The following is a 23,842-nucleotide window of genomic DNA, read 5'->3' as shown; positions in this document are numbered from 1 at the left end:
GGGGGGGCTTAAGGGGGTGCGGCACTCCTGCCGTGTCTCTGCTTAGAGCGTTTGCAGAGTTTGCAGAATGACGGATGATTTTGTCCAAACTCAGGGCGCCATGCCTTGCAGGGTGTTCTTGGAGCCTGTCACTGCTCCATGCCTCATCCCAACGAACCCCTAAGGCACCTTGGATGTGAAACCCCACGTGGGCTCCCTGTTGGCTGTTGGATGCAATGGTGTATAATTCAACAGTAATTTATATTCCGTGCAGGTCTGAGCAAAGCTATAAAGTGCTCTTGAGAGCTAAATGCTGCCGAGACATTTAATCTCCGCAAAGGAAGGGCTTAGTATACATCAGCTTCCCAGGATGCAGATGCTGCTGTTGGAGGAGGAGGGACCCTTTTTCTGTTTGCCAATTTGCTTCTTTATGGTGTCAAAGACCAGAGGGGGGCTCGCAGGGGAGTGTGTGAGGGAGGACTGGGGCTGCTGCTTAGACGTCCCTGACCCCTGACGTGCATGCCCACACGGGCACGTCTGCAGCCACCGATCTGCAGCACGCTGGTGGGCTCCGGGCAGAACAGAGGCCCTTTGGCCACGAAGCAACAAGGGAATGGACGAGCGAGGGCTAGGGATACACAGACGTCATTCCTCCTTCCCAGGAGCAGAAAGTGTCACGCAGATGGATTTCCTGCCCTAGAAAGCTGCAGGAATGATACTCCAGTGAAGTTTTGGGCGCCACTTGGTCACATAAGGAATGGATATTTGGGAAGGTGCCTGTGCACACAATATGTAACTGCCCTGCATTCCTGTGAGAACCTTCTCGAAGGTCTCGGTTTCCTGGCTGATGGCTTCTTGAATTAGGAAAAGCATTTCTGCTGCCTAACCTGAGACCTCAGTGTTGCTGCTGTTTGTACACAGGGTCCATTGCTGGGGCATTACTCACATGGCTTCTCGGACAATCCCTGAAGGGGGTGGAGACACATACCCCCCCCACCCCGATCCTCTGTGTGCTCATATAGCAGCAGCCCCACGGGAGGCCCTGCCCACACCTCACACACCTGCAGTCGTGCTCAGGAGTGAGCTGAGCAGGGGTTAACACCAGGACTCTGAATATTGGCTCTAAGATTATTGAGCTTTAAGGTGGTCCTGGGGTGGGACCATTATTGGGCTGCTGATTAAGTGTTCCTTGGTGACAACTCAGGGTGGTAGAGGAGTTAGCTGCCCCAAAACCGTGTAACCCCAGCGTGGCATGTCTCAATATAAGCAACACATTCCAGGCGTCCGCGTGTCCCTCCTCGCTGGGTGAGGGCATGATGGTTAATTTAATCTATGAGCAAGGATTTATCGGTCCCTGGGGCAGTACCACCGAAGGGCGCCGGAGTGAGGGAACCTGCAAGGGTGACTGATCTGTCCCACGTAGCCCAGGACTTTCCAGTTTTAGGATGAAAATCCCACATTCCAGGGCCACACCCCCACCCCCACCACCAACCCCCAGGCAAACGAGGATGGATGATCACCCTACTAGGGAGGCAAGATTTTGAAAGAATAAAGAAGTCAGGAGCTTAAGGGAATTGGGGTTTGTGGGGAAAGTGCTGGAAACCTGTGTGTAGCCAAGGATATACCTTGACCATTCTGTGTCGCTGGGGGTTGGGGACACATAATTACAGAGCATAGGATATCACATAATACCACACGGTCCTGTGACTCCATCATGTAGCGGTGGCATCTCCAGTCAGAGAAGAGGGTGAAGTTGCCCGAAGGAGTGTGTTACGTGGGACGAGAGCTTGGGAACCTCAAGTCTGCCAAGACGAAAGGAGGATGAGAAGCCCCTGCAGGAGACGGGGCGGGACAGAGAGGTGGCACGAAGCCGGGATCAAGGGGCAGCTGGGAAACTGAGGGAGGAGATACCAAGCAGGGGGAAGTCATCAAACAGCTGAGAAACTGAAACTCGGGGGTGGGGGCCTCGGGGGGGGCGGACTGGAATCTAATATCTGGCAACCCGGGAAGTGCTAATTAGAGATCGCAGCGATGTGGAGGAGGTGGATGGGGAAAGCTGTGTTTGGTGTTGGAACAGGAGCCGGGAGCTGGCAGGCCAGCAGGCAAACCGGTTCCTCTCCCACCCCGCCTCGAGCCTCAGCTGTGCCTGGAGCGGAGGGGGCCGGCGACGGGGCGGGCAGCAGCCCGGGAGCCCCGCAGGCCCTGTCCTCCTCAGCCGCGGCCCACGGGACACAGACCGGTGGGACCAGGCCGGGGCTGTGGGTTTGCAAGGTCGCGAGTCCTGAAGAGCTTCAGGTGGGAGCGTCATCAGAGGAAGCAGGTGGCGTGTTTGAAGAACCAGAAGGAAGCATTATGTTTGCCTAGTTCCTTCCGCCTGTTGGCCATCCTTCCCACTCCCAGGTGGGGTTCGCAAGCAGGGACACTAGAGGGGTCTGGAGGCTGCTGTTCTCTTGGAGCCAGAGGATCTCCCAGCACAGCCTGTCGTCTGCGTCTCTTCTGGCTGGACTTCCTGAGCTCCGAGTCCATGCGAGTGAGGGTCCTGGCACAGAGAGGGGCAATTAGATTTCACTTCTCCTTCCAACTGGCTGGCTGCTTGGGGCTGCCTGGAGGGGCAGGGCTGAGTCGGAGTCTGAGGCCCCTTCCAGGACCAGCGGCAGTGAGGGCTGAGACTGATTAGCTTTTTCTGCCAAAGGCATAGACTTGCAACTATGGGAACAGTCCATCAGACTTTGCTCTCCAATGCTTAGTCCCTGTAATGGCCTCCGTGAGGCCCCCTTGCGAATGGACAAGCCCGGTGCTCTTCAAAAATGTTGAAATCACTGGACTCCTTTCTTCAAATGAAATTTCACACGGACACAGATCAAAGCAGGGCTATTCTGGCCAAAGAGAGGAGAGAGGGCTGGAGCCTCTTCTCCGTCTCCCAGGGACAGCTCCTGAGACAACAGCTGGAAAACCACTGGGGGAGGCACTATTTTAGGAGGAGGCCAGAGAGGATCTCTCTGGGAGGATGACATTTGAGGAGTCAAGGTGAGAAATGAGGCCAGATAGGGAGGCAGGGTCCACTCGGGTAAGGAGTGTGGGTTTCGTTCTGAGTGTGATAGGAAGCTTATTGGAGGGTTGTAAGGAGGGGAGAGAATTCTGATCTGATTAAATTTTAAAAATATCACTGGCTACTCTACGGGGGCAAGAACAGAAGGTAAGCTAGCAGGGGCTTGTTACAGCAGCTCACGTAGTAAAGGACAGACGCTGGACTAGGCTAGAGCGGTGAGCCTTTTGGAACCAAGAGGCACAGGGACGGTGGTACGCGGGCATGCCTTCTCATCTCTTCGTAGAGACCTAGGACAGGGGGGCGCTGAGGGTGAAGGAGGGACGCTCTCCAGACCAGGGAGGACCCCCTTCTGTGTACTTCCTGGGGGGAATCCTGTTCATCCTTTCAGAACCCTGCATCACACCTGCCGCTTCTCACAGCCAGGTCCGGAGCACACAGCAGAGCCTGGCTCTGGAAGGAAGAGCTTGGGGCGGAGTTCTTCTCACGTAACTGCTATACTCTGACTATAGTTAGCCTTGGAGTCTGATTGGAATTGGGCCCAAACCCCAAGCCATGGGGGGAATTATTAAGAGGATGTGACTATGCATTATTCCTTGGATCCTCACTTAAGTCTCAGTAAGTGCTCATGGAGAGAATAATATGACAGACCCTGAAGACCTAGCCCCACAGGCTCCAGTCTGCTGCTGGGGAGGGGAGCGGAGGACCTCACACTGTTCTTGGGTGAATGAAGAGGAGGCCACCGTCCTTCAGCTGAGGCAGGGTTTCCACAGAGGCTTTTCAGCATCTGTGGTAGTTCTGCCGGAGAACCCCAGAGAGCTGTGGAGGCAGCAAGGGGTGGGGGCGTTCTGCACCCCACACCCCCCAGTTAGTCACCGGTTTACAGGTCTGAGAGTTGACTTCCTCACCTGAGAAAACTGGGTCAGGCAGGCTCCTCGCCCACCTTTGTCCTGCATCACATTCTTCACTCTCCGGACTCTGGTCAAAGTCCGCCTTGAAGTGGGTTGTCAGAGGATGCTGCTGACGAACATGGCAACACGTTATCCATTCAGTCCATTTATTGAGGATCCACCATATACCTGCATATATCCATGTCTTTTCTTTTTTAAGATTTATTTATTTGAGAGGGAGAGCGCACAAGCAGGGGGGAGGGGCAGAGAGAGGGAGAGGGAGAATCCTAAGCAGACTCCGTGCTGAGCTTGGAGCCCAACACAGGGCTCGATCCCAGAACCCTGAGATCATGACCTGAGCCGAAATCAAGAGCCGGCCGCTTAACCGACTGAGCCTCCCAGGCGCCCCTGTGTATTTTCATTTCTATTTCTTAATACACATTTTCAAGTTTGACTCTAGAAGCACAGAAGTACGTAAAATGATCAGTCCTCAATCGTAACGGACAACAGCAGCGTCATGTGGAAGCTTAACAGCACGTGCTCCAGCCCTGCCCCCTTAGTCACACAGAACTTCCCAACAAGTAGCTTAGATGACTGGCTCAGAGGGCCGGCTTTGGTGAGAGCCCTAGAAGTGTTTACCCATGGAGGGGAATATTGACAAGAGCTAACAAACAGAAATTTTAAAAAGGTTCCAAAGTCACAGAACAACTGTCAGGAAGGTAAGGCAGGAAGATCCCCCAATTAACTCCATTAACATAACACAAGATGTATTCTGTCAATAAGCTGGGCCATTTGCAATTGGTAATTAGGTCCGCATGGACCTCATCTCTTTACTCTCAATTTATCAAGCACATCTTTTCTGTCTTGTCCCCTCTACTCGCAGAACATACCGTTAAAGCAGTAGATAGAGAGCTTTTGCAGCTACGGGCAACTTGGGAAGATCAAAAGTTCTGGAGGTCAACCTTCTCCCCCAGAACAAATCACTGGATTTAATCAGGAGGATAGAGCACCTTTGGATGGGAAGAAATGTCTCCATTTTTTAAAGCATCCTATGTAGGTAACAATTTATATAAAGTCCTTGGGTGACCTCCTCACACACACAGCTTCAATGTATAAGATGATGATTCAGTCCACATCTCTAGCTCAGAACTTTTTTTTTTAAGATTTTATTCATTTATTTTAGATAGAGAGCACAAGCAGGGGGACTGGTGGAGGGAGAAGGAGGGAGAATCTCAAGCAGACTCTGAGCTGCGTGCAGAGCCCGACACAGGGCTGGATCCCATGACCCTGAGATCATGACCTGAGCCGAAACCAAGAGTCAGATGCTTAACGAAGAGTTGGATGCTTAGCCACCCAGGTGCCCCTCTAGCTCAGAACTTTCTATCAGGCTCCAGATCCATGGTTCCGAGTGCCTTCCAAGGGCAGCTCCGATTTGACCTCAGCACGCACTCACACATGCACGCACACACTCACACACTTCCTGTCCTATGTCTAAATTTTAGAAATGATATCTGCACACTCAGGTTCCCGAACCAGGCAGTGAAAGAAGCGTACTTGAGGCACAGCGGGCCGGCTCTGGTTTGTTGGGATGTGGATTATTTGCACTCGCAGCCTGTCACTTTCTCTCTGGCCACGCCCCACAGGCTGCCCCTTCCTTCTGCACCACCTCTGCTCCTTCCTTCACCTGGCTCTGTTACACAAAGGCCCTCTGCCCTAACCCAAGGCTCTCACCAGCTTGATCGACAGAAATCAGCCGAGGGACTTGTAAAAACCAAAAGATTCCCCCAACCTCTGCCCTGGGAGATGCTGACTCCGCAGGACCAAGGTAGGACCTAATCCGCTGTGGACACCATAGAATTCCGTCTGAACCCCAGTGTACAGCAAGAGGAGCGGGACTGCTTCGTAACTCCCCGAACTTTGGGACCCCTGTTCAGGCAGGCAATGATGGTGCCATATGTGTTTGTGCATGCTTAAGTGCATGGCTTTCGGTCGCCTCCATAAGGAATGTTCACTGAACAGTTATTCACTGCGCCCTGCTCCCTCCACGCCAGCCCCCACCTCCCTTCCTCCTGGCCCTTGCAGCAGGCTCCTTAGTGGTCTTTGGGAGTGCAGATCAGAGCTACCAGAGGATCTCAACACCTTCAGTCACTCCACGGAAAGCTTGGACCTCTCAGCTCAAAGAGCAGTGTTCACTGGGTACCTGGGGCTTGCTCTGGCTCCCCCTCCAACGGCCATGTGTCAGAAGCACCCTTCACCACGTGCACAGCTTTATAGTGACATCTTTGTTCGCAGGTGTAATTCCTTTCTTAATCCAAAATGAAATCACTAGGTCAAAGGTGTGAATATTTTGAGGATCACTTTCCTGTAAGGAAACACCAGCTTACACTTCCTTCCCCTGGAGGCCATGGGTTGGTCCATTTTACTGTTCCCTCACTAGTTTTGGAAATAATCATTAAAAAACAAAGCAAAACAAAAACCAAAACTCAGCTGATTTGATTATGTTCTGTTACTACAGTTTTATTTTTCAAGTCTTTTGCTGTTGGCAAAATTGAGTGTTTTTCACTTGTATTGCTCATTTGTAATTTTTTCCCTCTGTCCTCTGAACTTCAGACTATTAATTTTCATCTTTCTCTACTAAAACCTTTTCCCGACTTAGTGGTCCCAAAGTGTAGTCACTGGACCAGCACCATCAGCATCACCCAAGACCTTGTTAAAAATCCAAAGTCTCAGGGCCTCTCCCTCACCACAGGCCTACCAACCAGAAACTGTGGGGGTAGGGCCCAGCCCTCTGCTTTAACAAGCCGTCCAAGCCTCCAGACTACCCTACCCCAGACAGAGTGATAGAGAATTCATCTTGAGCCCAGGTACATAACAGGAGGGACCCACCTTGCATGACTTAGCACAGAGGATAACACTGCACGCTCTGGAACTAGCCTGCCCGAGTTCATAGCCTGGGTCTACCAGTTACTAGCTGTGTGATTTTAGACAGATGGCTTAACCTCTCTGGGCCTCAATTTCTTCAATCATATAGGGATAGGGACAAAATAGGGCTAAGCATATAACCTACTGCATGGATTTATTTAGAGAATGACCGTTTCAATACATGTTAAGCACTTAACACAGTTCCTCGCACACAATGCTTAATAAACGTTAGGTACCGCTCCCTGCACTGTGGACATTGAAGTTATTGCACGCTCATGGGCCTGAGGCCCGGAAGAGACGAGGTTGGATCTTAAAGAAACTTGACCATCAGGGAGCAGGTGGTCTTATAATAAATATAATTATAATGTCCTGGATTCTTGTTCCCACCCCCTAAAATTCTTCCTTCCTCCAACCCAACCCAGCCTTCTCAGACTTCACAGGTCCTTCCTCCCCTATCAGGGCTTACAGAAGGACTGTGAGACACAGCTAATATTGAGAAAAGCTCTTGAACTCATTTTGGGGATACCACATACCTCTAATGGTTAAAAATGGGTTTATAATTCTCATTTTTATAACATTCTATGTCTTAAAGCAGCCTTCTCATTGAAGGTTCCTAGGAGTCATTTTTTTTTTTTTTTTAAAGAGGAGGTCCCCTCGTTCAGTAAGTTTGTGAAATACTCATACGGCTAGGTTAGATGCATGAGCTCATGCTACTGTGGGTGATAAATCTTCACGGGCGAGAAGTTGCGTACAGAGTTTCCCGGAGATTTGGACTCTGCTACTGCTTTGTAAAGGAATATCTCCTAGGGTCAGTGTTCCATGGAGAATGCTTTGGAGAATGTTGTCTTGCAGGAGAAGGAAAACCCAGTGTTGTATAAGAACATTTTATGTAGGAAAGAATAGAGATCGTTTTCTCTTTAAAAAAGTAGCAAACAGGGGCGCCTGGTGGCTCAGTCAGTTTAGCGGCTGCCTTCGGCTCAGGTCATGATCCCAGGGTCCTGGGATCGAGCCCCGCATCGGGCTCCCTGCTCAGCAGAGAGCCTGCTTCTCCCTTTCCCTCTGCCTGCCGCTCTGCCTACTTGTGCTATCTCTCTGTCAAATAAATAAATTTTAAAAAATCTTAAAAAAAAAAAAAAAGCAAACAGGGGAGGGGGGAGGTGTTTTTTGTGTCTCCCAAAAAAGACAGTGAATTTTCAGTGCTTTAGAAAAATGAATTGAATCCTTTTCTTCTGCCCCACTACACACTGTACATGAAACTCTACTGTGGTACTCATTTAGTATTTTCCCACAGGAGAGACTTGCCAAGTTTTTCCAAGACCAGGCAATTATTGGAGAGCAAGGAAGCCATGATCTCTTCATGCTAGTCTCCTCCCTGTGAATATTTCCAGATATTGATCTTGTTTGCAGGTGCCTCGTACCTGGGTCTTCTCATCTTTCCTACTCAAGAGAATTGAAAAGGCCGTCAACCTCACTTCTCTCTCTCTCTCTCTCTCTCCCCCCCTCCCTCTCCTCCCCCCTCTCCCTCTCCCTCACCCCGTGTTCCCTCCCTCGCCCTCCAGGAACCTTCTGCATCATTTCACTGTGCACCTGTGTGGCTGGAATCAACTTCGAGCTGTCACGCTACCCACGCTACCTGTATGGACTTCCCGATGACATCAGCCACGGCTACGGATGGTCCATGTTCTGTGCGTGGGGGGGCCTGGGCCTCACACTGATCTCGGGATTCTTCTGTACCTTGGCCCCTTCTGTCCAACCTGTCCCGAGGACCAACTGCCCTAAATCCAGACCCGAGAATGGGACAGTGTGCTAAAAAACAAACCCATACATATATATATATATATAAATATATATATAATATACATATATAAAACAAAACTAACTCAAGATGATGCCAGTGCCAAGGTAGAGTTGAGTTGGCTCAGGCACCCGCATCTCGTCGGACTTTGTGTTGCCTCATCACCAGGATGGGGAAAGCGTTCCCATCATGTGGCTCTTCCATCCCTTCTTAACTTTTGGCTCCATGGTTTCTTGAAGACAGAACGAACATCACCCCCCCGTGGTAGTGTCCTGATTCCCGTCCCTCACGAGGATGGGGTGGTGGGCCGGGAAGGGACATGTCGCCAGTGGTGTCTGAAGCGGCACGGATGCAGAGACGGTGGTGCCGCCGTTGGGCCCGCAGTGAGGACACCACCCCAACACCGATCATATCACAGAGAAACAAAGCCCGTACGTAGTTCATAGAATGTAACCAGATCTTTGAGATCATTTGCAGAACCACTTCTCCTGATCTTCCTGTTCTGGTTCCCTTCCTGGCCCACCAGCGACACATGAGAAGTGGGAGAGAAAACAGACCGAGAAGGAAGTTTTCTCTTCGTTGCCGAACTTTTGGACCAAGCTTTAGAGGTGGGAAGGGGGAGAGAACAACGTGCTGAGAGGCAAGATCCACGTCAATAAAAGGACACTTCAGTGGATGCTCAGAAAACCCAGTCTTACCTTCCAGCTGCCTTATACCCAGTTAAACAAGAGGCCGCCCTGCCCCTGACCACACCTGCCGTCCTGCTCGGGCAGACTGGAGCCTTGGAGTAACGCTGTGATGTGTGCGCGGGCGTGCGTGTGTGTGCGTGTGCGTGCAAGACGACTCCTGGTGGTTTCCTTTTTTTCCTTTTCACCTTTTAAAATGGAAATACTGCATCCTGACGGTTGTCTCCATCATTTGTGGTGGTTTTGCGGCCCGGGGCGGAGGCCCGAGACCAAGGGAGAATAACGAACGGGCAAGCCAGTGTGGGCGCCCGTTCCGTAGCTTCGGATCCCTGGCGTGTGTGCGTGTGGTGGACGTTCTCTGACCGTGGGCTTTTAGCGTTTGTGTTGCATTTTTCTATTATTTGTAATGTGCAGCTGAAATTCCCAGAGGGCAGAACCAAGAACAGACCCACTGGGCCTCAGAGGGCCCCGTGGTCCTTCACGTCACAGTTCCGGGATGCCGCAGGATTTAGTCCTCTAAATCTGGGAGTTCAAGGCAAAGCTGGGCACCAAAGCCATGAGAGAAGAAGGGGAGCACGGTTCAGGAGGGAGAAGGAACGTTTCCTCTGTTGCTGTTGTACAAGTACGTACCAAACCAAACCAGACCTTCACTCCCCATCGTGGAAGCTGTCCTTTGTCACTGGACATCTACCCCTCTCCTAGGGGCGACCTCTGTACAGATGAAAGAAAATGGGTCACATGCAGAGAGAGCACCTCCATGTCCCATGGGCTTGAGTTTGTACGATATTGTGTAAATTAATGGAGAACTCTTGACTCTTTCCATCTTTTTCCTTTTCCTCTTGATATTCAAGGCCATGCATCCCCTAATAGCCGTCATAGTGGCTGGCCCCCAGACAGAGGTGGCAGAAGTCCAGCCCAGTGTCTCAGGCTCATTTGAGCCGATTGGCCCTGCAGGTGTGGGCTAACCACGAAGTCAGCCAGAGTCGTGGGAGCTGTAGGGACGAGCATCTGCTGGGAAGAGTGGGCAGGAGCCACTGACAGTCACCTTGGGGACCCTGCGGGGGCTGCGCAGCCCTGGGGAGGCAAAGAGTGAATCCCCGAGCTGCACAGTCCTGGGTCAAACCATGCAGCTGAGAATTCAGTTGCTTCATAACGAAGAGTGCTCGGGGCACTTTGCCAACGACAGCTCAACAGCCTTCCTTCCCATCCACGCACCTGTGTCATCTACCTGTCTTCTGATCTATCTTCCTACCTTTCCCACCTTTCCTCACCTACTAACCACCTCTCCCTCTTCTGTCCACCAGGCTACCAGTCCTGCCTGTCTCCTCATCTGCTCTCTCTGACTGTGTGTGTGTGTGTGTGTGTGTGTAATTCACATCCAGATGGAACATCCCATGGGCATGAATGGCCTGAATGTGGGTGTCTGTGTATGTGTAACCCTCCGGTGCATCTTCGGTGTGTTTGTATCAATATAACCCGGACGCGGGTGTGGATGTACTACTCGAGGCTTCCTCCCCACAACACTGGGCGGCTTCTGCAGAAGGTCTCACATGCGCTTGCCCCTTGTATGGGTGTGCCGAGAGATGTGGGATGAGGTATGGAGCAGGAAATGCTATTACCTTCCAATTGGGCTTCTAAGGATTTTTAAAATAAAGGATTTATTCTTTGAGAAGAGAAACCATTTTCAGGAAAACCCAATTTTTCTATTGTATATGGAATTTAAAAAAATTTTTTTTCTTGAAGAGTTAAGATTTCCCCCTTCGAGGCATACTGGGGCTTGAGGAAAAGTGAGAAGCATCCCAGATTGAGAGGCCTTGTATCTTCCTTCCAAGTGTCTTGAGTGGGCTCTGCCAAGCAGGGAGGGGCAGGTGTCCATGAGCGTCTGTTTGGGGAACAGAGGGCTTGTCTGTGACCAGACCCAAACTCCAGCTGTTTCCCAGCAGGAAGATAGGGAAAGCATTTCGAAAGGGGGCAACTTGATACCATTTAAACTTCTCTTAAGCAGCCATGTTTGAACATACTGCTTCACCGACCTGTGACTATTTATACCTTCTTTTTTTTATCCCATGCTTGCCATAAATGGATCAGCCACTCTTTCCAGCTACTCATCTTTAGGATCGACCCTTAATTGTGTCCCTTCAAAACCTTCCTGAAATGTCAAGAGATTCCTGAGAAAGAAGTCAACCACCTGGGCTTACCTCAACCATCAGGAGAGCGGGAGCGTTGAGCCAGATAGGAACAGATACGCTCTGAGGTCTGAACCTGCTTGGGGCCAATAAAAAGCCTAAGCCACGGGTCAGGATGGAAGCCCCATACAGATGGCAAGTCCTTGCCTGGGTGGCCTCGATCCCTCCGACCTAGGGGTCCAGGGTAAGACCTGCCGCCCTGTGGTATCATCGAGGCAGTGGCCTGGCTGAGGAAGGAGAAAGGGAGGGGGAGGGAGAAGGACGAAGGAGCCTCTGCCAACTTCACCTCATGGTAGAACCCAACCTTCGGATTGGATTTAGGGTTAGCAGCCTCATTAAAGCCCCAGCCCTGACCCCAGGTCAAGTTCAAATTCCTTAACACGTGTGCGTGCAAGTTCTCTGACCATGGATGTGTTTTGAGCTCCATGTGAATCAGCCTTAAGCATGGGCCCATTTCAGCTTTCATTTCCTCCCTTACCCTATGAGATTGGGGATTCAGGGAAGTGGAGCGTCTGCCTGGAAAGAGGTCCTATTTCTTTCTCTCCCCATTTTGGGAGCTTTGGTTTCTCCATGTTTCCTTTTCCTCTCCCTCCACTCACTTCCACTTTCCTTCTGCATCAACTTGAAATAGTTGATTGAAAGAGTTCAGGCATTTGTCTCCAGAGGGGCTCATTCTCACACTCCAAGTAGCCACCTTTCTCATCTGTTGTGGCTGCAGGCTTCAAAAGGAGGTCGGTAGCTTCCTGGCATGGAAATATTAAAAAAAAAAAATCTAAATGTGCCTATTACAGCTTCAGTCCTCCTGAAAGCCTCAGCCTTTCAATAACTACATCCTCTCAGCTTCAGGGATCACAAAGTCAGGAAGACTCAACATCTCCACCAAATCATGACAAAGCCTTCCTTGATCATGTGTCCATATGCAGCACCCTGAGCCCATTCTGGTACCTTCTCTCATTGGGGGTGAGTGGTTCCACCTAATAGTGCTTGCCTTTCCTTTGATAAGGGAAGATGATCTCCTGGAACTCTTTGAGTATGGGCCCTCCCTTGTAATAGTCCTCCACGGTCATGAGAAGAGGTCTGAAATGAACCACACGTAGTTGTTCTGATTTAATGGGGGATGTGCTGCTTAGGTCCCTAAAGCTGCCCACCGGAGTCAGACTCAGTGTAATGAAATCAAGCACCCAGAGGCATTGACTCTGTCTTCACCTGGCTTACTCTGGGAGCGTTAATTAACTGGTTTTCAAGTGTCTGAGGGAAAGAAGTGGAAAGACATACACTCTGGTCATCTTTGGTGTGGTTTGTGAGGGTTGCTTGGGTGATTCTCGCAGCTAAAGGGAAGCTGCCTTTTCGGAAAATGTTCCTCCTTGCTCCAGGGGCCAACCATCCCAGTGGACAAATCCAGCCCTCTGAGTCTAGGGAGAGGTGATTTCACCATATTTAGAAATCACTGGTGCCTCCCGGCCAGGTTGGCTCCTGTGCTGTCTTCTAGCTGGTATCTGGCAGAGTAAGGGGACAGGCTTTTAAACAAGCCCACCGGAGCTGATAGACACAGGAGATTCTGGTGTCTCTCAAAGCAGTCAGCTTGGTGGGCTGTGTTTGCACTCTTCCCACGGCTGCCTCCCTGGTGCAAAATGTTTCTTAAGCATTATTGTTAGTTCTTAGACTACACTATTATTGGCTATTAGGTTACCTTTTCTGAGTAATAGGAAACTGTAGAAAATTAGAAAAATAGAGAACAACAACAACAAAAAGACTAGAGGATTGTTTATAATTCCATCACTCAGGGGCATCCTGATGGTCACAGCTCCAGCAACTTCCAGCAACTTCTGGTTGTCTTGGGCTGGCAGTCGGGGCTAGGGGTGTAGTCCCAGACCGCAGAACCACACTGGTCTGCGTGGACTTGACCCTGTGTTCCTAGCAGAAGGAGACTGCAAAGAGACTTTGAAAAAGGTCAATGCCAGAGCTTAGGGATGGGCAGAACAGAATGAAGAGATTCCTACTTTGGGAATTTTTTTTCCTTTTCTCCTTTTTTTTTTTTTTTGAGAGCTATCTCAATCTAATTGTAGGTGTACGAGCACGGAAGCCAGAGTAACTCACTAATTAAGCTATGCTCTGTAACACAGTTACTGTAAAGTTCATTTCAGCTCTGCACTAAAATGATTTGTGACTCGGGGCACTGGGTCTTCTCCATACTTGAACTTCCTCATCCACAGAATGAGGACACTTTACCTCGTGGCATGTTAGGGTGACAAAGACATTGCAAAGTGATTTGCAAACAAGACGTGTCACATGAATTATGCACCGTTCAAATGATTCGGCAGCAGCAGAGCCCCCGCCTACGTGGAATTCTTCCGTGTGGTGTCTGGACCTCACTGCTGAAAGGACAATTGAGAGTGAGCGGTCACCTTGGCCACCAAACAGGACCGACCCTATCCAGCTTCAGCACGTGGGATTCTAGTCTCTCATTCGGGTCCCTCACAGAGGTTGACTCCTTAATTTACCCATTCTCAGGCTTCCTTCCTTTGGTCCAAAGCCAATTTTGCAAAGGGCACTCTTAATCCTTCTTGATTATTCCCAGAGGTCATGGAATGAGTAAACCATATGAAACAAATAGCATATACGAGCTGAAACAGTTAACTATTAAGCAGGGGCCAGTGCCTTTTTTTTTTTTTTCCTTTCCTGTAAACACTGATTTGTAGCTGTACGTGCCCTACTGGTGGGACCAGATCAGGCTCTGAAACATTTTAATGGTCTTTTAAGTTTAAGATGGGAACAAGTTTCAAAGAACTGGAATCTTCTTTCTCTTGTCAGTTGGTGAAGCAGATGGCTTCATCAAAAGCATATGGGTTCTCATAGGAAGTCCTTTGGATGGTGCATTCACTAGGCGATGTTCTGGGTGTGATCCTACTGGGGAAAAACCGAATCCTAGGTCCTAGACAAGAATGTGCTTCCAAAAGGGTCTGCACACTTTGTGCTTTGCAGGGGATCCGGTTTCAGTGTGACGGTGAGACCTTCTCTAAGGGAAGTCCAAGTCCTTGCTCACTGGTAGGGAGAGAGCCCGGCCAGGAATGGGGGGGACTACCCAACTATAGGGGGTGTTTGTTCACTACTGAGAAGCAGAAAACGGGGTGTAAGCATGGGGCGTGCACACAGCAGTAGCTCACACCTGGCCTCACTTTGACAGATGCCGACTTCGGCAACCGCAGCCCTGTTCTTCATTTCCAAGGACTGGGTGTTGCTTCTTGGGGGAACTCTCTGTGTCCCTCTCCCCCGTCTCCCACGACTCCCTCTGGCCCAACCTTTCCCTTCCTTCCCTGGTCGCCTGGAGAGCCTTTCGAGGCTGAATGTATTGGTGTGTCTGTGTTGTTGTGGATGTGATGATGCTTTTCACATAAGCAGCTCTCACTAACTCATTCTCAGACTCCTTTCCCACTTCCACCCGTGGTGTGACTGTTTTAGATCCAAGACTCTCTGTAAAAATGTATAGATAAAAGCGGGACCTGAAAATAAGGGGGAGGGAATTGAGACTAAGCAAATGCATTGATGGAGCCCTCAGTTTTTGGAGGACTTAAGTAGACTGCCCTAAAATCCTGAACCTGGGCGGGATTTGAAGGGAGGGAAGTCGTTGGCACAGGAGTTTGTTGTGGTTTTGTGTTTTTCTTTGTTTTTTTTTGTTTGTTTGTTTTTCTGGTTGTTTCTCTGACAGTCACTAGTGTCTGCTTGGGACCCTGTGTTCTAAAGCTTTTTTGCCTTTGAAGTAAAAATATATGTTCCAGAAAGTAAAAGTGAGTCATCAAAGTCTGAAGGGTGAAGGTCATCGCGAAGGTCAACACAAAGACCTGATCCTGGGCTCGCACTCGTAGCTTTGTCTCTGGCTCACTTGGGGCCTCAGGCGAGTCTCATTACCTCACTGTCTCTGCGTCTTCTCGGCCACACGGGGAGCAGGGGGGCTCCCGGGGGCACCACGTCTCCTTGGCCATTCTGCTGCTATTCTTAGAGGCTTCGAGCCCCCGCGGGTGCGCGCTTGCCGCCTGAAGGCCCGTTTGGAGGGTTTTACTCCCTGCTCCTCTTGCCCCTCTCACTCCTCAGAAAGTAACCTTGCGCTAACAGCCAGTTTGTGCTCCAGTCCAAAGCCTTTGATCTACCTTCTTGTTCTCAGATGCCTTTTCCCACCCACTTTGCCGTTCTCATTTTACTGTCCTTACCAACAGAGTTTTGCCAGCTGGGGTAGGAGAAGAGTATCAGAGGAGAGGGCACCTGTGAATTGCTTGTCATCTATGACTCACTGTACAAACCTGGTTTGCGAGGCCAGAAGCGGGGAGGCCAGCTGGGGGATGCCGCCACGTCAGAACGAAGAAAGCACTGGGGGCTGGGGGGTGGGGTAAGGGCAGTGGGCAGCAGCTGTGAGTTGCCAGTGGAGGAAAGATAAACCTTTCGGAAGGGGAAATGGCAGAGTCACCAGAGCATCCTCCGCAAAGCAGCGAGACGGATCCCTGAAAGGCCAGGCACTCTGAAGTAAGGGAATGGGTAATCCGATAGCCCAAGGAGCTGCCTCCCCTAGGACTGAGAAGATGAAGGGCCCTTGTGGGGGGCGAGGGGTTCACACCAAGCTTCACCTAACCCTCCCATCCATGGCGCCTTCCGTCCAAACCTTCCTCCCTTCCGACAGGCCACAGTGATCATCACCCTGGGACCGGCTTCAGGAAGGCGATTTAGACCAGCGCCGTCCAACGGAGATAGAATGTAAGCCACATACGCAATTTTGAATATCCTAGTACCCCCCCCTTAAAAGTCCAGATAAACAGGTGAAATTCATTTTAACACCTATTTCAACCCAACATATCAAAAGTCATTATTTTAACATGGAATCAATATAAAACATTACTGAAATATTTTACATCTGTTGTCTTTTCATGAAGCCTTTGAGATCCAATGTGGATTTTATTCTTAGAAAACACTGCAGTTTGGACCAGCCACATCTCCAGTGCTCAACAACCACACGTGGCAATTGGCTGCCAGAGAGGGCAGCAAAGGTTTAGACTCTTTGTTAAGAGACCGAATAGGACCCCCTCCCCTGTAAGTCACTCGGATCTCCCAGCTGACAGAGGCCAGAGGTTGGCTTTGGCCAAGAGTAGGGAGCACAGCAGGGGTGGCCAGGCTGCCATCCTGGCCCCTGAAATTCCACCTCACCTGCCTAGTCGGAGGGGGAGGACCATTGCTTGTCAAATACATGTCACATCTGCCCCACAGGGTGTCAGCTCTACCCCTGGGCATGGTGCCAATGACTCATCAAAGTTCTAGAGGCCAGAGCAGGTCACTTTCTTCAGCTACGGGAGCATCAACTTATCCCTTATGCCCACGTCCTTTATCTTACAGTGGAGAGGGGGGCCAGACAGGCCTCCTCGTGGTCAAGAAGAATGATCACATCATTTTGTCATCTAGTCCCAGTCACCTGCTAATAACATCTCACCAATATTGGGAGCTGTTTTTTTCAACCCCTTAATTTCCTTACATTTGTATCTTAAAGTCAAGTGCTGAAAGGGGATGTACTGGAGAGAGCAGTGACCACAGGCAAGGCTGGGTTTTCTAGGAGGTGGTGCTGACAGGTTCTGTCCCTTGCACTGGGAACTCAGCCCACCATTGCCTATCTGTCCTCGCTAACTAGGGACCTTCCTTAGATGTGAAGAAACCTCTTCTCTTTGGGGCTGGGGTGGATGGGGAAGAAGACAAGTTGCAAGATCTTAGCACAGAGAACAGAATAAAATGCAAGCAGGCAACCCCTGGGCATTCTCAAAGCATTTCAAAGAGCCAGTATGACAAGATTTAACTCATTTAAAATAGAACATTCTGAGCCGTATGTATGTTACCAAGTGAAAGAAAATGAGCCGATTTGGTGAGTATGTTTTATATATGTGGTCATTACACAGGGGCCGTAGCTGACAAAACTCTCAAACACCTGGAGTGTTTATGGTCCACCAGATTATTGCTTGGTCAATATAAATTTCTATGAATTTACCTTTCATTTGCATAGTGCTTTCTGATTGGTTAGACAAGGAGTGGTGTGTACTGCAGGATTCCAACACCACCTCCGCCCTGGGAGGTAGCAATTCCTGTGGTTATTGGTGCTAAAATAAGATTAAATATTATGTTAATTCGTTCTGATACGATGTGAATAAATGTGTTGTTTAATCTTAACAAGTATGCTACATCTTATCAGATCTATTGTACTGTCTGTTCCTTCTCATAATTAATTAATTACAGGAAAGGTGATCCAAACTAGATCTTGAAACTGTTGTGCTATTCGGAGAGGTGAATTTAACAGGGAAGTGGGAGGGGGGATGAAAAGGGAAATTGCCAGGTTCCTGTGATTTTTGCAAGGACTGAGGAAGCAGAGAGCATTTGGGGACTTCACTGACACTGACTGCATCTTGCAATTTTCTTTTTCAAATTGGCAGAAATATTGTCTTTCCATCGATTGAAGAAAAAAAAAGTGTCTGGTAATTAATTAAATGACTTGTTCATGGAAAAAATAAAAATAAATAATCTGTCAGTTGTGGAATGTAAACTGATTAAACAATTAAATAAAGAAGATCATGTTGTGTGTTTTAAGTAATTGTGTCTGCTTGGGGGGGAGGGGGAGATGCTGCAGTGTTTGGTAGAGAGCCACATTTTCCCCTCAGGTTTTGTATAGAAAAAAGAACAGCTCTTATATAGATAACAGATTGAAGACTAATCCTGGAGGAAATAGATCATAAACATTTCAAGTATGTGTAAGCAAGTACGTGCTTTCAGAGTTGGGTGAGAGCGGGAATCGGAGAGCAATTCAGAAGAGAAGAAAGAAACTCTTGTTCTTTTTCTCCTACTGTTGGCTTTAGTAACTTTTTGAAAAGTGCTTTATAAGATGCTGGAATTACTGGTTCCATTCTAGCCCCGAAGCCTCTTTCCCAGCTATCAGTGAGGAGAGAAATTTCTCTCTTCTGTCTTCATCATCTCTGTCCCTCACTTAGAATCACAGTTCCCATCCACCCATGTGCCTTTTAAAAGTTGCTGGCTCCCGCCGGGGTAGGACAGCTCAGAAAGAAGACAGTGGGAGGCACGTGTGTGTTAAAGGGCATTATGTGTCAGTCGACACTAGTTTTAAGCAAAAGAAACTGGCTCCATCTGGTGCAAGTGGAAAAGTAGTTTACTGAAAAGCATGGGTAGCTGGAAGCCCATAGCACAGGCAGGAGGAAGCAGCCAGACAGCCAGAATCACAGCCCAGGCTAACTTGGACCCCCGCCGATGCTGCTGTTGGACTCCCGGAGACCCTATGGGGCTGTCTCTGCCACCAATTTCACCGCGATGAATTCCCGGCTCCCTCCTTCAGATCAGAATCCCAGGTGAGTGCACCATCCCAGGGGTTATGGAAAACAGGCCTAGAGCCTTTTATTTCTCTCTCCGGTGGTACGCTCCACCTTCCACCAAGATCAGACAATTCTCCAAACCCAGGAGGAGGCATATAAGGCTGGGCAGACAAGAGGGGGGAAATGTCCATTAGAGGTGGGATCCCCGAGGGAGAGGAGGAATCCCTGAATGAGAGGTATGTTGCTGCATCTTTGTGGTGCATCTGGATAGTGGCCACGAGGGTATGTGTCTAATCGTCGTGACCGTCATTAGCGCCGTGGCCGACAGCCTCCGTCAAAAAATGTGCATCGGGCTGGACATTGTACACGAAGACCTGCCTAGATTTAATCTGAAAAGGAACACTAATATAGGCAGAGGGACTTGAAAAGGAGAGAACAAGGATTGTCATCATCATCTTGGAGGTAAGCAGTAAAGCGTTTCAAAAGTAAGTACAGGTCAAAGGTAAGTGCCTTACAGAATGGGTGGGGGAAGGGTTATAAATAAAGAAACACTTGAAGAAATGGGAGGCGGGAATCCTAAGGGCCCCCTCCACTCCTTGGTAGTCATGTCCCTTGGAAGAGAGAGAGAATGGAAACCCCACTAATGTTAAGAAATGAGCAAGGCTTTTCAACCCTTGTGAATCAGGGGGACTTTATGAGCTTCTGGTCCAGCCCGGGTGGGGATGAGGGGGCTTGGAATGATGCTCCCCTCAGGTGCTATGAATCTGTGCTGCAGAATTCCGACCTGAGGGGTGCGTGGAGGTGTCAGCAGCTACGTGAGGCGTAATGCGCGGATGCCCCACAGACAGCCTCAGGGGGAGCCACAGAGACACAAACAGTTGGGTCTCCTTTTTCCAATGAAGCCCAACTTTGATTTCGGTGTCTGATGAATTACGCAGTCCCCTCGGTTTGTGGGAAACACACCTACTCCCTCGCACCCCAGCACCTGTGCTTCCAGGAACAAAAGTACCCCCAGGATGAGCAACTGTTACATAATTGGAGAAAGGCAGCTCCGTGAACTGTGACCAAGTCCCCCAAATCTCCAGGGTGGTCCACGGAGGGATGCTGTCCTCCAGGAAGCCTTCCTTTCCTGAATGTCCATCCTGCTGGGTGCCCACCCCCGGAACCCCATGGCACCATGCTGTGTCTCTCTCTCTCTCACTTAGGGCTTCTGAATGAAATTGGTGTTTTCCTTGGGATCTCCTCAGGAACTGGGTTTTCTTGAAGAGCAGGGATTCTGACTTGACTCATCTTCATATCCCAATGACTAGTATGGCCTGGTGGGTAGGAAGTGCTCAGTAAAAACTGATCTGAACCAAACTAAAGGCTTCCCCAATCCACCCACCCAAGTTGGCCCTCAGTACTGGTGTCGAGTTCTTCTCTAAGTGTTATCGGGGTCCTCAAGTCCACCCTCAGATTCAGTGATCTGCTAGAAGGTCTAACAGAACTCAGAAAACCTGCTACACTCAGGGTGACGGTCTACAACACTGAAAGGACACAGATTAAAATCAGCAAAGGGAAAAGGTGCATAGGGCAGAGTTTGGGAGACACAGGACACAAGCTTCCAGTCCACGATCCACTCTCCCAGTGGATTTATACGGACGGCACTTAATTCTCCCAGCACTGCTGTGTGACAAAAAGAGTATCGCCTGGCCCAGGGAAGCTCACCCAAGCCTCGTGTCCGGGGATTTGGGGGAGGTCTGTTGTGTAGGCATTGAGTGCTCATACAGTGGACCTTAGCTCTCAGCTTCCAGCCCATCCTGAGGTCAAACTGACACCCCATGGACAAGGCCTCCACTGTGAATCACAGTGTAAACTATCTAGCATGGCCCAAGGTAAAACAAGGTGAGCCAAGGCACGCTCATCAAGCAGGATATTCCAAGGACTTAGAGGTGATCTCCCAGAAGCCAGTCAAAGGCCACACCTTCTTTGGAATTGTGGGGTTTGGGCAACCCAGACCTGCAGAGTCAACCCTTTATTGTTCACACACTAAGTTCTGTGGTAAGTTAGATCACACAAAACATGGTTCCTCTCCGTGTTAACAGCTCCTCTCTGGGTATTCTAGATTTCTTCCTTATCCCCTTGACCCTCTACAGACAAGCCCCAACCCTACCCTTTGCAGGTCACTTGCTGAAGCTCTTTGTCCATGGTCTCTTTCCCATCCCAGCTCTTCAACCGGCTCCATGCCCCCTTCACAAGGTGCTGGGGGTGGGGGGGGGTCTAGGGGAGGGAGCACAGGTGCTCGAGTCTTTGAGCAGATCTGGATTCAACTCTTTCTACATACAAGTTGTGTCACGTGGCCTTTTCAGCTGGTGTGCTTGCATGTACGTGACTGGGCACTCTCAACACCACTTCAGAAAGTGAAAGAGGGGACGGTAGGAGATGCCTGGCCCCGAACCGTTAGCTCAGTGCCTATCAGCCACCCCACACCCCTGCCGTTTGACTTCTCATTCTTAAGCAGGCTCCACATCCTACCCCCTTAGGAAGGCTTTCTGAACTGAGATTTGTGCAGTGTTAGATTCGCACACGTATCCCAATCGGTCACCACACCAAAAGCCAGTGGACAGTGAACACACTGATTGCTTAGATACAAACTCGGCATGTATTGTATTCAGCCACCGCGTAGTCAATACAACTCTTCTACATAGGCATACAGCTTTGTGCGATAAAATCATCCCTTGAGATATTTTTAACTCAGGAGAGGAGAACAATCTGGGATTGAAAATACTCTTTCCCTTTGCGGAGGACTTCCTTTTCTAGGAGTGAGAGAAATGCTCTAGAACCTTGCCGCTCCCATCACCGTCACCTGGGATCTTGCTAGAAATGCAGAATCTTCCATTTAACCCCAGATCCACTGAATCAGAATTTGCATTTTAACATGATCTCCAGGCAGTTTGGATGCTCGGGTCTGGAACATTTCACTTACCTAGCTACGTGATGTGGAAGTTGTTTTCAACACTTCTGTTAATCTCTTTTATCTAGGATAGAGATCACAGGAGGATTCCAAAGGACAATGAAAAAAATCAGTGGTCTGACGTTTCAAGCCACACCGGAACAGGTATCGTTTTAAACTAACGTCCCAAGAAAGATCCTTTCTGCTGGGTTTAACCCTGGTTCTTAGGGTAAGCACCAGGGGAACAAGGCCACGTGATTAGGTTTTGTTTCTCCCCATGAGCAGCTGTCAGGCAGCATTAACACCAGAGCAGCTGTGTCCCGGGCAGGTGTGCGTAAGTCCACGTGGTTTTCAGCCACCCTAGGAGAGCAGGCTCGCAGGGGCCCGAGGGGGAGGCTTTTGCTCCTCCCTCTTCCATAGGAAGCCTGGACTGTGAGACCAAGTAGATCCAAAGAATGGGGATGAGAAGCCCATCACCCCGATGTCCCTTCTTTTGTGTTCTTCGTGAGCTAGATGGCAAAGACTTAGTTCAAGATAGTGTAACTTACTGGAGTCAGACCGCTTGCGTTCGAATTTGGTACCACCTGCCAATGGTATAACCTCTGGCAAGATACTCAGCCTCTGTGTGCCTCGATCTTTCCCTCGACAAATGAGGGTAATAGCAATACCTACCTTGTACGGTTGTTGTGAGGATAAAATGCGTTAACATTTGCCGCATGCTTAAAACAGTGCTTCACGTAGAGTAGGTCCTATCTATGGATTTCCTATTACACCTTTGCAATTTTAAATGGCCTCTGTGAAGTCCCACTGGCTAATGAGACCTGAGCAGAAGGTGTGACTGTGGGGCGAACTGTGAGGACAGAGCTGTGGGAAAGAGTGGTGGTGGCAGATTTCTGCAGCACGTCCCCGTGCAGGTGAGGGGGTAGCAGGTGTGTGTGGGGGGGGATGGGAAGGCCTGTCTCCACGGGCAGCTGACGGTACCCCCAGCACATCCATTCCCCTTCCCTGATTTTCCCCCAGAGAACTCACCATATTGACAATTATCATGGTAATAGGACCTTCCTCAGGCTTTCATGCTTCATCTCCCCATTGCCCAACTACTTAGGGGTTGGTTGAACCTACCAAGTAAAACGGAGGTTCCTTTAGCTCCCTTCAGTCCTGAGGATAAACCGCTGAGATGGACAGGCATTCAAAGATATTTTGAATGGGCTTAGCATATTTGGCACTGAGGATCCCGAGCCAGCAAAGGTCTTCACCATCTGTCCCAGACTACACGGCTCTCCCCCGAAGGTGGTGTGATTCCGGTGCTGTGAACTCAGAGATCACAAAGCATTTTAGTGGTTTAAAACACTTGGGGATATCACGACCAGCCTCAGATTTTATATGTAGTCATCACTGGCCTTCTCGGGATCTCAGTCACAAGAAGGATCCTCTCTGAGAAGAAAAAAGAAACAATTCCAAGAGATGTCAAAATATCAGGGTTCAGTGGGGACACAAAGCTTTTCCTCTTCTGTGTACCCCTTCCCTCCAAAGGAATCTCTGAAGTTGGTTTTCTTAATCTTTCCAAGAGTCTCCAAATTCCTTGGGTGTTTACCACCATAATTGGTGGTTTTAATAACCTGATAAATGTTCTAAAATTGTAGGCCTGAAAAGATAATTATCTCTGAGGTTCATAGACTAGAACACGCATGTGTTGGGAGCAAAAAAAAAATCAACTCTGATAATCTATATCTACAAGGTGAATGGAAGAATCCCCAAAAGGTACTGCTTTGGAATATAAAATGATGTCTATGCAAAGTAGTTCTCATTAATTCTGAGCCAAATGGTCATATAAACAAAATGGCCTTCAGAAAGTACTCTAGCTATCCAAGCTTGAGAATCTGGTTTCTGGCCCCTAGAGGTCTGCCTTTTAATATAACTTTTAAATGTTGAAGGATTGAGCTTCATCTACACTAAAATTAGGACTAAGCAAAAATAAAATCTATCCTTAGCTATTTTGAAGGCCAAGTGTGGATTTATCTTGTTGAATATTCCATATTCTGGCATACGCATTTTCTTCTAGA

The 23,842-nt window shown here is 49.3% G+C and overlaps 1 protein-coding gene and 1 long non-coding RNA gene across 2 annotated transcripts in view; one reads left to right on the top strand and one right to left on the bottom strand.

The window, feature by feature from the left end:
* The window catches only part of TMEM178B (transmembrane protein 178B), a 298,915-nt gene extending 280,802 nt beyond the window's left edge, over positions 1–18,113 (top strand). Inside the window, exon 4 of the mRNA XM_081799983.1 lies at positions 8,397–18,113. Within this exon, the coding sequence (XP_081656109.1) occupies positions 8,397–8,647 (251 nt within the window). The 3' untranslated portion in view covers positions 8,648–18,113. The remainder of the gene's footprint in view (positions 1–8,396) is intronic.
* Positions 2,276–21,902, bottom strand: LOC145716460 (uncharacterized). Its single transcript, XR_014139101.1, has 3 exons — positions 21,813–21,902; positions 3,934–4,042; positions 2,276–2,518 (listed from the first exon to the last, which is right to left on the bottom strand). It is a non-coding gene; the product is annotated as an uncharacterized LOC145716460 (long non-coding RNA).
* Between the last annotated feature and the right edge of the window lie 1,940 nt (positions 21,903–23,842).

The sequence above is a fragment of the Leptonychotes weddellii genome, chromosome 12 (genome assembly GCF_054177405.1).
Source record: "Leptonychotes weddellii isolate Sample4059 chromosome 12, ASM5417740v2, whole genome shotgun sequence".
In the NCBI taxonomy this organism is placed as follows: Eukaryota; Metazoa; Chordata; class Mammalia; order Carnivora; family Phocidae; genus Leptonychotes; species Leptonychotes weddellii.
Note: the sequence above shows the minus strand (reverse complement) of the source record. Positions and strands in the feature narration are given on the sequence as shown.